Source organism: Fukomys damarensis, unplaced genomic scaffold (assembly GCF_012274545.1).
Source record: "Fukomys damarensis isolate Sample0158 unplaced genomic scaffold, DMR_v1.0_HiC HiC_scaffold_5, whole genome shotgun sequence".
In the NCBI taxonomy this organism is placed as follows: Eukaryota; Metazoa; Chordata; class Mammalia; order Rodentia; family Bathyergidae; genus Fukomys; species Fukomys damarensis.
In genome coordinates this window covers 1594992-1611092 of record NW_022900917.1, presented here as the reverse complement: position 1 = coordinate 1611092, position 16101 = coordinate 1594992, and the positions used below count along the sequence as shown (strand labels likewise).

At 35.6% G+C, this 16101-nt stretch overlaps 1 protein-coding gene across 4 annotated transcripts in view; it reads left to right on the top strand.

Annotated features, from left to right (window-relative positions):
• Oxr1 (oxidation resistance 1) overlaps positions 1 to 16101 on the top strand; it is a 288312-nt gene that overhangs the window by 216182 nt on the left and 56029 nt on the right. For 3 of the 4 annotated variants that reach the window (XM_010615714.2, XM_010615716.1, XM_033759761.1), the window contains 3 exons: positions 9055 to 9137; positions 13457 to 13564; positions 15148 to 15261. In XM_010615714.2, the coding sequence (XP_010614016.1) occupies positions 9099 to 9137; positions 13457 to 13564; positions 15148 to 15261 (261 nt within the window). In that variant the 5' untranslated portion in view covers positions 9055 to 9098. Of the gene's footprint in view, positions 1 to 962; positions 1180 to 9054; positions 9138 to 13456; positions 13565 to 15147; positions 15262 to 16101 lie in introns of those variants that run through there. The other variant, XM_010615715.3, reaches the window with a different exon arrangement.

The window sequence follows — 16101 nt, the reverse complement described above, 5'->3', positions numbered from 1 at the left end:
GCGGAGCAGCGTTCCCGCAGCTCGGGCCTGGCGCCGCCGAGACGGCCGCGTTCGTTCGGTGTTCCCGCGCCCGAGTCCTTCAGGTCGCAGTGTGGGACCCCGGCAGGGACAGCCACACCCTAGCCTGGCCTTCTGAAGAACTAACTCCCTGGGACAGCTCGCTTGCCGCTTTGGGCCTGCCTTACGCTGTGTGCAAGCCAGCTTGGGTCGCACGGTCTCTCAGACGTGCAGCTAGAAAATAGCACTTTGTCGTGAAGACCGTGTGTGTCCAGAATGTTACCATACAGAATTCTAAAAGCAATTCAAGAATAGGTGCCCTAGCAATTATTTAAACACCCTCTTCGTAGTTATGGCTTAAGTTTTTCTCTTACTTATTTTTATTTATTTTCCAATTCTGGAGATTGAATGTTGGGGCTTGCTACATTCCTTGCCCTTTTCACTTTGTTTTTTGAGGAAAAATTTTGCTACATTGTCCAGTATGGCTTTGAACTTGACCCTCCTGCCTCAGCCTCCTGAGTAGCTGGGATTACAGGCACCCAACAAATTTTGCTCACTTTTGAGAAGTGATGTATGTGTAAAAAAATAAGCGGTTCAACTTAAATTTGTAGCTAGCCATTGCTTGCAGTGAGAATCCCTATCTTAGCAGTTGCTTCCAGGTGGGTTTGGCTGTAGGGGTTGCTCCTTGGATTTGTGTCATTCAGAATGAGTTTCTGTCAGGCTTTTTGAAAGATTTCTTCTCTTTTGTGTTGTGACTACTCTTGCATTCGTTTGTTTGTTTGTAATATAACAGTTGATCTCATTTCCTGCTGTTTTACCCTTCCTTAAATCCCAAGCAGTCCAGACACTTTCTGTCACTTCAAACGCCCTTCGCAGGTCATGATTTTGCCCCTCATTAGCAGTGATGTTAATAAGGCATTTTTACCAGTGACAGATGGACAGACCAGATAAAACTTGATGAAGAGTTCCTGATTTTACCCTTTCTACAAACAAACCACTTCCTGTAATGTTAGCACTCTGCTGCCTTGGGCCCTGGTGCTGGGTGGCTGCCTTGCTCTCCTCAGCAGGTGACGTCCTTGAGTGCTCTGGCTCCAGGGGTGTGGTCCCTTCAGGAAATCCTTCGTGGAGACTGGGATGCATTGAGACATTGCCCCAGTTAGCGACAGTTACCAACGGAACATGGTACAGTGTTCATTCCTGCTTACACTATGATTTGATTAAACCACATATTTTGTACTTTTAAGTATTGCTTGTTTTTTGGTGGGACCATAGCCCACATTGTGTAGCCTTTGGAAGTATACACTTTACTAGCTCATATGGTACTAAATATAGATCTATAGAGTTTCAACTCACTGTGATATGAGTTTGTCAAACTGCCCTGTTAATTCTGTTTTCTCAGTGACAGGATCCTTTAAAAACAGTTCTGCCTTATTTATATTTTTGTTTCATTAATTTTCAGCAACTAAACCAGTATTATTCAAAACTCATTGTCTTTATTTTAAAATTTCAATCTCATGTTCAAGGCAGTCTCCTACTCCTGGTCCCGTCAGTGATGGGTTTGGCGTGGAGCAAGGTGTGGTCTATCTCATAAATCCTGCCCTCCCTGTGCCCTGGCTCAGCTCCTCTAACCTTGGGTTGTGAGAAGACCTGGAAGCAGGGGTCCACTCACTCTTCTATCTCAGTCCTCCTCCGTCACCTCTTGGTAGGAAGGTGGTAGTGGCCAGTAGTAGCAGTGGAAGTGGGAAAGGAACCAGTGTTGCTCAAATGGCAGCTTCTCTAGATGCTGACTTAGCAATCAGCAGTTCCTTCTAATTTGAATGTGGACTTTTGGCATCTTTCAATACCAACTAAAGACTTTAATTACAAATTATTGACATTCCGTATTTTATTTTTATGTGTGTGTTTAGTCAGTTTATGAAAAATGAAGTAAAATGGAAATATTAAATTTCTATCATATGAATTACTTTACATGTTATGGAAGAACTATTTAGTAATATTTCTTACATTGAATGCTTATCCTTGAGACTTATATTTTGTAAATTTGAATTTTAAATAGGTTTCTTTTATCTGGGTAACTTTGCCTGTCAATTTGCTGAAATATTTCTTGAAGTACTAAGTATTTGTGACTATGAAAGATATAGGGCTAAATTTGAAAGGTTCACATAGTCTTCCAGGAGCTTAATGAGGGAACAAAACAAGAAATTTTATTCTACTCATTTGACTTTGAATCACAAGCTTATTCTAACACATTCTGTGTTAGAACTTATTATACTTTATAGCAATAACAACATCAAAACCGTATATACTGAATGTTATACCTGAAGGAGCCTGAAATTTATATTCTTGTTACTGATAATAATGGAAAATAAGTAAACCAAGACTGGGAATTTCAACTTTGTCTCTGACTACTCTTGCACTTTAGGGCCATTATTAAATAAAATCAGAATGACTTGAATACATTACTGGGACAGCTGATCAGACAGCCTCCACATAGCTAGTATATTGGATGAGGAAATATTCCAGGGCAGGATGGAACAAGATGATCTGAGTTTAATTGTGCTACTCAGAATGGCGTGAGGTTTAACTTATTGTATCTGGAGTTTTTATTTAATATTGTTCTATCACAGTTGACTTAAGTACCTGAAAGTGAAGTGAAATGAGGGGTCAGAGTGGTATTTTATAAAAGTTCTTTTATGGTCATTAAGTTCAGTAGTGGTACTATACAAAAAAGGAGTTTTAAGGTCAAATACAGGTGTTAGAGGAACGCTAAAACTTTGTTTTTGTTTCCTAGCAGTCAGTGAAAAGAAAATGTGATCAGGTATAAATCACAGTGTCTCTAAGATAAAGATGAACCTGTTGCTTAGGAAGGCAGAAGAAATACTTATTGAGAACAGAGAGAAAAACATTTTCATGGAACTCTGTGGAGAACATAAGAAAAAAAAAAAGATACCTGGTACCTTCTTTATAAATATGAGTTCCACTTTCAAGAAGCTGTTTTTAAGACACCAATCTTTAATGTAGTTCATTGATATAATTCCAAAATGCAAATTAGTAAGATCAATTCTGTACTGGACAAAACAATCCAAATAGGCAGTTATCTCCTGGTCTGTCGAAACTGGGGGTTGGTTTAGATTATAATGTAGTCAAGGTTCAAGATCAGGTATGCCTGACCCCTTCTCCCTGGTCACATGTGGGCCTAGATAGCTAGTTATGTTTGTTTGTGTTTTGGGACCAGGGATTGAACTTGGGACCTTGCGCTTTCAAGACAGGCACAGAACCACTGAACTAATCCCAGGTCCTAGTTATGTGACCCTACAAGATTGTAAATGTCTTCTTTTTTTTTTTTAAGATTGTAAACTTCTAACATTATGTGACTTTGTGATGTTTTTGTTTGTTTGGTTTGATTTTTTGTTTTTGGTACTGGGGATCTATCTCAGGACCTTGTGCAGGCAGGCTTGGTACCACTGAAATAAATCTGCAGCCCACTTTTATGATATTTTTATGACTGAATAGGTGGTGATGAAAGGCCAAGTTGGGGGTGGGGTTAATCCTACCTTGTGGGTCAGACACACATAGTTGTCCAATTGAAACCTGTGTGTATCACAGGTCTCACTATGTGACTTGGAGAGTAAAACACACACTGCTGCTGATAAGTGCTTTGACCTACCTGCATGCTTGTGTACATTAACAATACTGTATATCTCATATAAGGCCTGAGATGATTTGTCTTCACTCAGTGTGGCCCATGTAAGCTAAAAGGTTGGACACCTATGCTGGAGCAGCGTTAGTAGCATTTCCTACAAGGCTAGACATGTTCCGTGTGTCAGCTGCTATGCAACATGTTGGATAAGCATATGAAATGTGCTGGTGCAAATAAGAAACAGAGTTGAATTTGGATCCTAGATTCTTTATTTACATTATCTATTTTAAGTAGCAAGGCCCTGGAGCCTTCAGTGTCATGGGCCTTTTCACTTAGAGAAGGCCACCAGAAATGCTCCTTGGTGTATGTTAGCATTGAAGAGCAAGGTGGAGGAAAGGGTTGCTAGAGGGGAACATGAGTGCAGTGTGAGATATATCCAAATAAAGGAAAGAAAAATGTGTGGAAAGAATTAATTGGATGCTTCACAGAGATTAAGTAGAATAAAATTTATTGAACGCACCGCTTAGTTTATTTGTTCCAAGGCAGGTATAGTGATTTCAGTCAACTGTAGAGTTAGTAGAAGGTAGTAAAGATGGCAAAAGTAGATTTGTACTTTTAAAAGTTAAACTATTAAGAAAAGAAAGGTAAGGTACTATTTAGTGGAAGATAGAGTTCAGGGAAAACTGAAGGGCTTTATTTTGTTTTGGTTTTTATTATAGGTAAAAGATCAGAGGTTAATGAAAGGTTAAATTTTTCCTTCATTATCTCACTATAGGGAACCAGTTCATAGAAAAGTTATAATCAGTATATCTTTTAATTTAGAAGACACTTTTAAAATGTTTGAATTTTGAAAATATGTATTACTGAATTGAAAATACTGACTCCCAGCTTGATATTTTTCAAACTTTTTATCAGCAGTTACTACTAAAATTATAATACTTTGTCACATTAAGAGACTTGTAGTGTATTAAGCTAGATTTCATATTTTCATCTAGGATTTCAGGCTTGCTATCTTTTCTGGTTTGCTTTTCTATTACCCAGCTGAGAACAAAATGCACCAAAACAAAACAAGTTTTATGAAGGGTATCAGAAAGATAACTGGTAGCCAGACATATGGTGGTCAATACCTGTAATCCCAGCACTTTGGAAGGCTGAGGCAGAAGGATCACAAAATTGAGCCCAGCCTGGACAACTTAGCCACTTAAGAGACCATGTCTGAAAATAAAAATTAAAAAGAAAAAATAGAATCAAGACTGAGAATATAGGTCAGATGAAGGCCCTGGGTTTATTCTACAATACTGCAAAACAAAGCTAACTGGTAAGATTACAATAGAGTATAAGGGAAGTCAGAAATCTAAGGAGTTAGGCTCTCACTTTTGAGGGTTTTCACCCCTAAAGGAAGCAGAATCCAGAAAAAGAAGCTGAGACATTAAATGTGCTCTTTACAAGTTGCAAGTGTATAAGGTCCACCACAGGTAAAAGGTTGCTGTGGAGAATTCTTACTTTGTACCTGAAAATAATCTTACCATTTGAGTAAAGATAAACCAAAGCAAGGACTGAAGGTATAGTCAGGACACTGGGTTTGATTTCCTGCAAAAGACACACACACACACACACACACACACACACACACACACACACACACACACACACAAATAGCTAGGCTTTCCTCTGCTAGAATGACAGTTCAGCTTCAAATCATAATTTCTGCATCTTCATTAACAAGATCTATTATTGGTTGTATCCTTAGGTACCTCATACTAGCATACATTAATCCCCTCTGAAGAATGTAACTGTAGACTTTGCAAATTTAGTATTCAGCACACATTATAATTAGGTACATGGTAAGACAAGATTTCAGAAGCAACAGAGAATAGAATCAGACCCACAGGTACTGTAGATATTGTAGATTTCAGATTTTAAATGGCTATATTGAGAATTTTCAGCTAATTAATATTTTAGAGAAGTACAAAGTATAAAGAAAGAAAAATTACTATTTTAGAATTGAAAAGTAAAATCCCTCCGATGAGGTCTTTGGTGGATAGATTTAACGGCAAATTAGCATAGAAAGAATTGGGGCCCTAGAAGATGAGTTAAAGTAGCCACAATAAATGAAGTCTCGAAAGAATGGATAATAGAAGAGAGGGTTCAAGACACAGCACAGTGAGACGTTTTAATTTGGGTATATTTGACTCCCTGAAGGAAAAGAGGAAAAGTGGGGGAAGGCAGGCAAAGTAAAGAGATAATGGCTGAACACTCAAAACTGAAGAAAGTCTGTAGTTTATAGATTCAGGCGTTCGTATGAGCCCCTAGTGGAAAAAATCTCAAAGTCAGTGAGAAGAAATAGTTGTACTCCCTTGAATGATGTCCTAAGAATAGTCTTGGTTTTATACCAGAAACAAGAGAAACCAAGAAGCTAAAAATTTATGTCATTAAAGTGTTAAAACATCTATTATCCTGAATTCTGTTACCTGAATTTCCCTGGCAGTGCAATAAAAATGATAAATAGGAGTACAAAACTAAATGAATGTTGATTGTCTAAATTTCTTATGAATGTATATACGTAAATGTAATTAAAATACATATCACAATATTGCATATCAGCCTTGGCAGTGACACAGTTTTCAACATCCTTGTGTCATCTGGGAAAAAATAATGCTTAATATTAAATGCTTCTAGATAAGACAATACTTCAGGCTGTCATCTCCAGGATGACCACTAGAATTGTTAGCATGTGTAACTTTTACATTAATGGCAAGGAAATGAAAAACGAGTCAGTCACAATCCAGAAAAGACAAGAAAGGAGAGAGGAAAAGCAAGAAGACAATAGAAAAATTTTAAAAAGCAACCTGTTTAGAGACACATCAACAGCACACAGGTAGAAAAAAGGTGTGAGTAGAGAGGCAAATGCTAGTTCATGGAAAAGCAGTGTATTAACATCAGACAAAGCAGACTTTTTTTTTTTTTGAGTCAGGGAGTTGCTCTGTATTCCAGGCTGGCCTTGAACTCACTGTGTATCCCAGGCTGGCCTCAAACTCGTGATCAAGCCTTAGTCTCCCAAGCGCTGAGATTCTAGGTGGGTACCGTTATACCTGGCTAGTAGAAGACTTTTTAAGGCACAGAAGTATTCTGAGAAAAGCTTCGTTTCACCAGGAAAACAATGTGAGAATGTCCCAAAATGCAGAAAGCAGAAAGACCTACTGGGAACCCGGTAACCCTTAACTGTAGTGGGAGATTTTTGTCTCTGTCACTAACTTACAGAATAAGCAGGCAAAAAGCAGTCAGCAAACTTGGCTTCTCAGACAGGGAGATACACATGCAAGTGTTTATCTGATGTCCCCAGTTTGCTAACAAAAAGTCTCTAGGGGTTGCCAAATACCTCCTGTGGGGAGAGGCAGAAGTTTCCTCTGGTTGAGAGCCACTAGTGTTTAGTGGTGCCTGCTTCTGTTGTCCTCTGCCTGCATGAAGCTGGTATTGAAGGGAGTAGCTATGAGCACAGAGTCAGTGGGCAGACTGAATTTATCACTGAGCTTTCTCCCCAGTGTAATGACTGCTCTTCTGTGACTGTCTCCTCAGTGGTACAGTAGGGACATAATGATGCCCACTTCATGCATTCAAGGGCTGTAAAGTACTTAGAACAGTGCTTGGCATGTCTAGATGAATAGTATACACTTATTTTTATTAGTAAAGAAACCACATCTATACACTATTGCTAAACTTTAGTTAGTTTTGTGAGGAAGAACAGGTCTGTTCTCAATCTAGATTCCTATTTGCTGGCCCTGGTTTCTAAAACTAGTTACCAGGAAGAGATACAGCTAGCTAACAGTGATTACTTTCAAGTCTCTGATATTGTGATGATGTGATTGTATTCTCAGAATAATAGAAAAAGTAGTTTCTTGTATTCTGAGTAGTATGAGCCCTTATTCTCAGTGTACTTCTCTGTATAGAAATTAAGGGCAATTAATTTATAAGGATCATTGTAGTTCCAGGTGCATTTGAGGTTGTTGCTTCAGAACATTTTTTCATTCACATTAGATGCTTTTCCTGTGTCTGTGCTTCCTTAGGCACAGAGTGGAAACTGTAGAACCAGTAAGACAGTGGCTGGTAGGTTACAGTTTAGTGAAGATTAAAAACGCAGATAGTGATTTTAAAAACCGTGCAGGTAGGTGCTTTGGAGTTGTGAAGATACTATATGTAGTTAGTCACAGAGACTGGGAGGTTGGGAGGTTTTAGCACAGTCTTTTAAGCATTACAGAGTTAACTGGCTTTGGGGGATTCAGGCATATGAATACTTTGTAAAAAAACTGTTCACTGTACAGCTGAGCTGATGAGGTACATAGAAATAACCTCTAACATGGTACAGATGACAGTAGGAGAAAAAGGGAAAACAATGGAATGTACATTTTCTAGATTATTTGAGCTTTAGTACAACTAAGTTTTCTTAGTTGATAGTTTTTAATCATGGATAAATATAGCATTTCCTGTGGTTACTAGCTTATTTAACTTTTAGTTTTTAAAACACTTTCATTTTAATAATTTTAAAATGTTTAGATAGGACTTATTTTATCAATTTAGAGTAGTCAGTGTTACTTGAAATACAGATGAGGTTACTCAAATGAAAAATTTAAAGTAGCTTAATGTTGATAGTGAAATATTCAAATGAAATGTCAGCAAATGGAAATTAATTTTCACATAATCTGAAATGTAAAAACCAAAGGATTTTTTTTTTGTTTTCTGTTTGTTTTGGGCAGTACTGAGGATTAAACCTAGGGCCTTTGCACTGAGCTACATACATCTGGAGATGTACCTTCTATTATTTTTAACTTTGAGACAGGGTCTTACTAAGTAGTGCCCAGGCCAGCTGAAACTTGGCAGTCCTCCTGCCTCAGCCTCCCAGAGTGCTAGTATTGAAGGTGTGATAAATATGTTTATATATAGTAGAGTACCTTAATTTACTTCATGGTATGTAAATTGGAAAGGTAACAATATCATATCACAAAGAAGAATCTGTCTTTATGACTTGTACAAATAGAAGTTTTCTCCTATGAGGAGTAGTACATTTTTCAAACTTTGGTTAATAATAACAATATCTCTTCAAATATATGTTTAAAAATGTGTCTTAAAATGATATAATCATTAAATATGTAGATGGAAATGGTCTATAATTTAGTTTTTAGTAGCTTCTATTGACAGTTACGTTTTGAATTAACTTCTAATATATGGTCATACTGCTCAGTTTCTCACACAAGCAAGAACTATAGTTTGCTTTTTGACAGTTGGTTTTCCCCCAAAACCGAAATCCCAGGGAACAAGCCACACTAAGCGTGAGTTATCTGCCCAGCAAGTTCTCTTCCGTAGTCCTTGAAATTACTCTGAAAGGAAAATGAAATTCATAGGAATTTGCCTCCTTTTTTCAGATACTGGCCAAAAGAAGAACCTAGACAGGAAAGATGGGAGACGAATGTCTTTTCAGAAACCTAAAGGCACTGTTGAATACACTGTAAGTTACTTCTTTTGAAAAAGCAACTTATATTTATAATTATCTTAAGACTCTGCACTATAATAAGGAAAGAATTGTTAATTGCCTTATTTTTAAAATTTGTACTCCCTTTGGGTAACTTTTATTGTTAATAATACTTAAGTTCTGAATTACATATTACGATTTGTATTCCTTAATGAGAAATTTTACTGTTAGCTATAGAGATAGTTTTGTTTTTTTTTGTTTTGGGGCTTTTTTTCTTTTTTTTTTTGAGACAGGGTCTCACTATGTAGTTGAAACTGACGGAGAACTCACTATGTAGCCCAGGCTGGTCTTAAACTTGCAGCGATCCCCCTGCCTCAGCCTCCTGAGTGCTGGGATTACAGGTGTGTGCAACACCACGCCTGGTGAGCTATAGAGATAGTCCAACAAATTTAATATTGATGATACTTCCTCTGCTAGAATAATTCATATTAGGTTAGGCTTTTATATTGGCCTCAGTGTTAATACTGTTGCTAAAGACAGAGGCAACACTGGAAAAACGAGTTGACAGTTCAGCTTCATTAACCCTGAAAATGAAGCTTTTCCTGTGTCCCTGAAATGACCCTGTGCTTCTCAGCTCTGGGTACTGAGGGGAACTGAAGTGAGAAACTGTGGTGGTTTAATGTGAATATCGTCTATTTAGGTAATGTTAACATGTTGTAGGACAATTATTTTAACTGAGGCTAATTTTGTTATTTTGTGTTTTCCTAATGTATTACAGCTGTATTAAAGAAAAAAATAGCTATTTATACATTAATTTAGCATTAATTTATCATGAAACCTTCTAGTAAGAATCTCTATTATTTTCCATGAATACTTAAAATTGAAATTTTCAGAATTTTGAATTATATTCTATTTTTGTGTACTATATAATTATTTGAGATTTTAAGTATTTTGAGAAGGTCTGATATTTAAAGTAGGCTTACATTTATTAATACCAAAAGTATCTAAAGCATGTTATAAGCTGAACTGCTCATCTTTGTACCTCTATAGTTGAAAACTTGAGCGAGTCAGTTCATGTGATAAAGAATTAAATAATATAATTTGGTATATTTAGCATTTATTAAGGCACAAGATTTTAGCTCTGAGGTATAAGATATAATTATTTATACATGTTATCATGATTATGAAGATTTATAAAGTTTTGAATTCAGGAATTTACCACTCTTTCGTTGAACTTCAGTAAAACTTCTGTTATCTGTAGCAAAATTAAATTCAGAAACCCTATGGTTTTGGAGAGGAGGCTAACTGAAGACTTCTTCCCAAATGTTATAAATGAGCTTTGGAAAATCAGGTGTTGACTAGAATTCATATAAAATATCTTCTAAGAGGTATTTATTTGGACTTTTATTTTTTCATTTTTTAATTCTTTTTTCCACATGACAAATTCTAAAACTAGGTAAGATACCATTTTATACTGTGGTCTTACTATAGTCTCTAAAATACTTATACAAAATTTATGAAGAATTCAACATCTTTAACATGACTTTATTTAGGGCTGTATACATTTTTCTTAAAACTATATCACAGTGTGCTGTTCAATTTTGTTTCTTCTAAAATATTTATGATCTAGCTCAAATATATTTCCAGACTACTTGTATATATTACAAATATACTATAACCTTAGATATAAGTGTAGTATAAGTATATATAACTTTAAATTTATATGTATTTTTTACTGCCTGATGGTACAGAGTGAAATCACTAAAAGGAAATCAAAAGTAGATTTTAAAAATGCTTTACAATACGACCTCCTTCCTTATCGATTAATATTCCTATGACTTGCCACTTAAATATCTTTCTTACCTTCAAATCCAATGGATGGTTTTACTTCCTACTCATCCTTCTTTCTTTCTGTTTACTTTCTTGTTGGGGTTGCGTTCCTTCATTGAGGATTTGTAACTGGAAAATCAGATTATGTCTCAAAGATCTGCATTGTACCCTCTTTCCTGACAGTCTAGCTGGCTATGAATTTGTAGGTTGACACTTATTTTTCTTTCAGCATTTTAAAGATAGTGATCTGTTACCTTGTGTTCGTCTTTTGCTCTGTTTTTGTTCATTTCTAGTTAATCTTTTTTCCCTGGGATGCTTTTAAAGTTTCCTCTGTCTTTATAGTTCTGCAATGCCACTGTGATAAACCTAGATTTAGACATTTTTATTTATATTGGTTATAATGTTTCTTAAACCTTAGGAATCACATCATTTATCAATTTTAGAAAAATGATCAGCATTCTTCACGTGTATCCTCTCCTTCTATATCTGTTTTCTCTTTTCTGAACCCTGCTTTATTCTTGAAACTAATTGTGCTTCACTTTGCTAGCATTGTTCTTCACTGTCCTGTGTTCTTGCTATCATTTTGATCGTATCTTCCAGCTACATTACTGGCTGCTCTTCTCTTCTTGATCAAGTGTGAGTGGTTCCTTGTTTCCTTTCACTTTTCTGCTGATACTGATTCTGTCCCTTGAAGAGCTTAAGAACTTCATCCACTGTATGGAATGAGGCCAAACGTTTCTCTGTGCTTACCGGTATAGATTCTGACATTTCCTACTGTCCCTTTATATTTAACAAATTATAGAAAACCTCGCCTTCCTCCATCCTTTCACAATACTTGATTTTCTTATTTTCATTCATCCTCTTATTCATCCAGGCTGGAGTTTTTACATTTGGCATCTGTTGCTTTGTCACATTTATTCCTCTGACTTAACTGCTATGACTGTCACAATTCCATTCCATGTATGGATGCTTTCTCTTGAATCTTGGTTGGAAATCTGTACCTTCATCTCTTTCTTTCAGTGTTATTCTTTAAAAGCCAATCGACCGCAGGAGTGTATTTTGGTTTTTCTGCATGTATTCTCTTGTCTCATTAAGCTTGTACCTGTTGCATATATGTGATAAGGTGCCAGTAAAGCTATCTGATTCCTGTGCTTTATAACTGTTGATTTTCAAATTACCTTTACCATCCTTTTAAAAGGCACTGTGAACATAAAATATGTGATAATAAGAGTGTACTTTGAAAACTTTCAGATATTACCACATAATAATGTGGGGTTTTTATATTATCTCAATAAAGTAGATGATATATAAGCATATTATGTAGCTGAGTGAGATTGCACAGATAGAAAAAATCAGAACTAGATTATTATCTCAGGTATTTGGGATAAATTTGGTTTTATAGAGCCATTAAAGAAAACATATGCATTTATTGTATTTTTACCTGCCACACATGTCTACTTTTCCTGATTTCTAAGTCTTCTGCAATGCAATTCCAAATGCTTTGCAGCCCTGTCCTTTATAGAAATTTAAATCTACTCACTGACTGTCCTTAAACTCTGCTTCATGGAGATGCTTTAGATGGTTAAGGAGGAAGAGATAGTACTCCACAAACATTTTATATATTTATGCCTGCTAACCTTGTATTGTTGTTACTTTGAAATATTTTTTTTACCTTCTCTGTACCTCTCCTGTTTCCCCTTGTTCAAAACTCACCCTAAATCTTTCCTGTCAGGTCTCTCCTTGACCATTTGGAGCACAAGGTGCACAATCCATACTTAGGGCTTCTGCTGTCTCGTGGCTCTCTTACGGACCGCTTTTCATCCTTTACGTGACTTTCTCTGTCTGCTTTCCTTGACAGGTGGGACTTCCTCGAGCACTAAAGTACCTAGGTGCACTTCGGTGTCTTCTCTTTGCAGCTATCATAAGGTCTTGGGTAAAGAGGACCCCAAGGGTGTACATGGATTGATCAAATGTGTTTTTCTTTCAGGATAATTGATAAAATCCTGTTAGTTATAATTACTATAAATATGATTGTGAGATTATATTAATGACTCAGGAACACATTGCTCAATTTTGATTCAACTATTTTTCTGATTTACGTACATAAATAGCAGAATGTACACAAAGATTGTTAGAAATAGTATTTTAAATTTAATACAGGTGTACTTCACTATAATAAAATTGTGTTTTTAATTAGAATGTTTGCTTATATTCTACAAACTATTTAAAAGAATACTATATTATTTTAATGCCTTTATAAAGTGAAAATTATTTATATTATATAAGTTATATATTTTGCAATAGCTTGAATTAGAGCCCTACACACAGTGTGATAAAACATGCTCTGTGTCATAGGTGGAGATTATTTGTTAACAAACACAGTATTTCTTGTCAGTTATCTAAGATGAAAATATTATTTATTTGTCAAATACAAGATTGCTTTCCAGATGTATTGATCATGAAATTTTATAATTTAGTTTTTCTGTTTTGTCAGATTAAAATAACTTTTTCTTTCTTTTAAATAGGTTGAATCAAGAGATTCCTTGAATAGCATAGCCCTGAAATTTGATACAACACCCAATGAACTTGTTCAGTTAAATAAGTTATTCTCCCGATCAGTCGTGACTGGACAGGTACTATTTTTGTTTAAATGTGTTGATGTTTAGAATCACTAAGTAGAAAATATTCATTGCACATAGTTAATATTGTAGACAATTTGAAAAGAATAATTTTATGCGTGCTTTGAACATATTGGTCCTATGAGTGAAAGCTAATTGAAATGTGTAATTGTGAATTGACTTTTTTTTTCTTTTTATTGAGTTTATTAGTACATTTTATGTATACAGTACAGTTATACTCATTATTGGGATCTTGTACCTTTACATGACAGGTCTTGGTTCTCATTTTTTCCCCTTGTCCCTGCCCTTCCTTCACCCCCTCCTTCCCTCCCCATTTACAAACACTTTATTTCCAGTTTTTCATTGTCTCATATTTTTTTCTCTTCCCTTATTTCCTTTCCCCTACCCTTCCCACTTTTCTTACACCTTTATCCCTTTTCTTCCTATTTCAGATTGTTAATTATCTCATTAGGATCTTGTGTACTGTTACAGTTTTTCACACCAGAGAAACTATTCAGTATTTACACATGTGTGACTTATTTCACTTAAGAGTATATCCTCAAAATGTATCCATTTTCCTATGAATGAATCTAATTTCTCATTCTTTATGGCTGAGTAATGTTCCATTTTATAGAAAAACCACAACTTCTTTATCCAGTTTCCAACTGATGGGCAAATGGGCTGTTTCCAAGTTTTAGCTATTACGAACTGTGCTGCTCTAAGGTGCGCATATATCATGTGATATGATTCTTTTAATTCTTTTGGAAAGATATCCAGCAGAGGGATGGCTGGGTCAAATGGAACCTCTCTAGTCCCAGCTCTTTGAGGTATCTCCATATTGATTTCCATAGTGGTTGCACCAGTCATGAATTGACTTTTCAAGGATAGCTTTAGAGTTTGTAAAATTATTCAGAGCAGTACTGTGTACAGGTATATAATCAAAAATTCCAACATTTTAAAGGTAAGTTATCCTTCCATTTTCAAACTTCTAATTTCTTTTCCAGAAACAGCCAGTTTATAAGGTTACATCTACTTTTAGAAATATTGTACACTGTTTTGAGGAGTTTTGTTTGTTTCTTTTCATATTCTGAATTTAACTTTGAAAATGTTCCATTTAAGCGCAACATGTGTTTCTGTGTACACAAGAGGCATTCTGTTGAATATCATAGTCACTCGTTGCTGTAAGCTTTAGTGTGTTTCTACTCCCACTGATTTTAACATTGCTGTGGTGAGTACTCTGGTACTTCTTTGTATTTATATGCGTGTCTTTCTTAGGGTAAATTCCTAGAAGTAAAATGGCTGAGTCAAAGAGATACACACATTTTAAATTTTTGTTAACTCTTGCCAATTTGTCTCCAAAACAAGGGAATTATTGCTTTTCACCTTTTTTTGACAGTATGTCTTATCAAATGTCTCAATTCATTTTGAATATTCTTTATTTTTACTATGTTAGGCCTGTTATAATAAATATCATTGCAATTCAAATATTATTTTTTCTGTTTATTACTGAAGGTCGTTTTAATGGTGCTTGCTTACAGAAATCATCTGATTATTAACATCACAGTTTAACTGAATCGTGATGTGACATTTTCTTGCAGGTTTTGTATGTTCCTGATCCAGAATATGTCTCCAGTGCTGAGAGTTCTCCATCTCTGAGTCCCATAAGTCCTCTGTCACCAACATCATCTGAAGCTGAATTTGATAAGACCACTGTAAGTACCATTCCTGTGAAGTTAGTTGTGGAGAAATCCCTCTGTATATACTGCATTGTTCATGTTTTTTGTTCTACTCTTTACTGTGGTTAGGATGAAATCATAGTTTTTATTTTGTTAAATTTGTGAATCTCAGTTTTTAAAATGAAACATTCTTTCATTAAAGCAGTTTAAACTGATTTACCTTTGGTGGCAGTGGTCCAAAGATACAAACTACATTGTAGATATTGTATGTAATTGAATTTACAAAGGAATTTTGCCTAGAAAACATGAGACTATCTTGATAGGAAGTTCCCATACAATTTGAATTTTATTTTTATTTCTGTGAACATATAATACTAGTACTTAGAACTCTTAAATGAGTGCATTTTTGATAGCCTGCCTTTTACACATAAATTATCATCTTAGTCACTTTCAAATATTAACATGAGATTAATTTATGTAGCATTAATAAGGATTGTGTATTCTGTACATATTACATTTTACAAACGAATTTCAAGGAGCTAAACTTTATTAATCAGCTTGATTGAGCTGTCTGAAAGTAAGTGTGTCTTTCTGCCCTTTCTGCATATGTCAGTTCTTTCTGTTATTTCCCATTTTGATCAAGAACTCTTGTTTCCGTGTGTGAGATTGTTTCTGTGCCTAGTGCCTGGGCTCCTGCAGGGCTCCTTACATGTCTTTCGTGACTTTGGGAGACATCATTTTCTTTGCTCTGTCCATTTGGCCTCATAACATTTAAGATACCAAATGACAAACTGGTAACAAGGTACAAATTACTAATTTACCCTCAGTTACTCATTTTTAAGTTCTAGAGTTCTATACTTACTTTCTAAGCTCTAG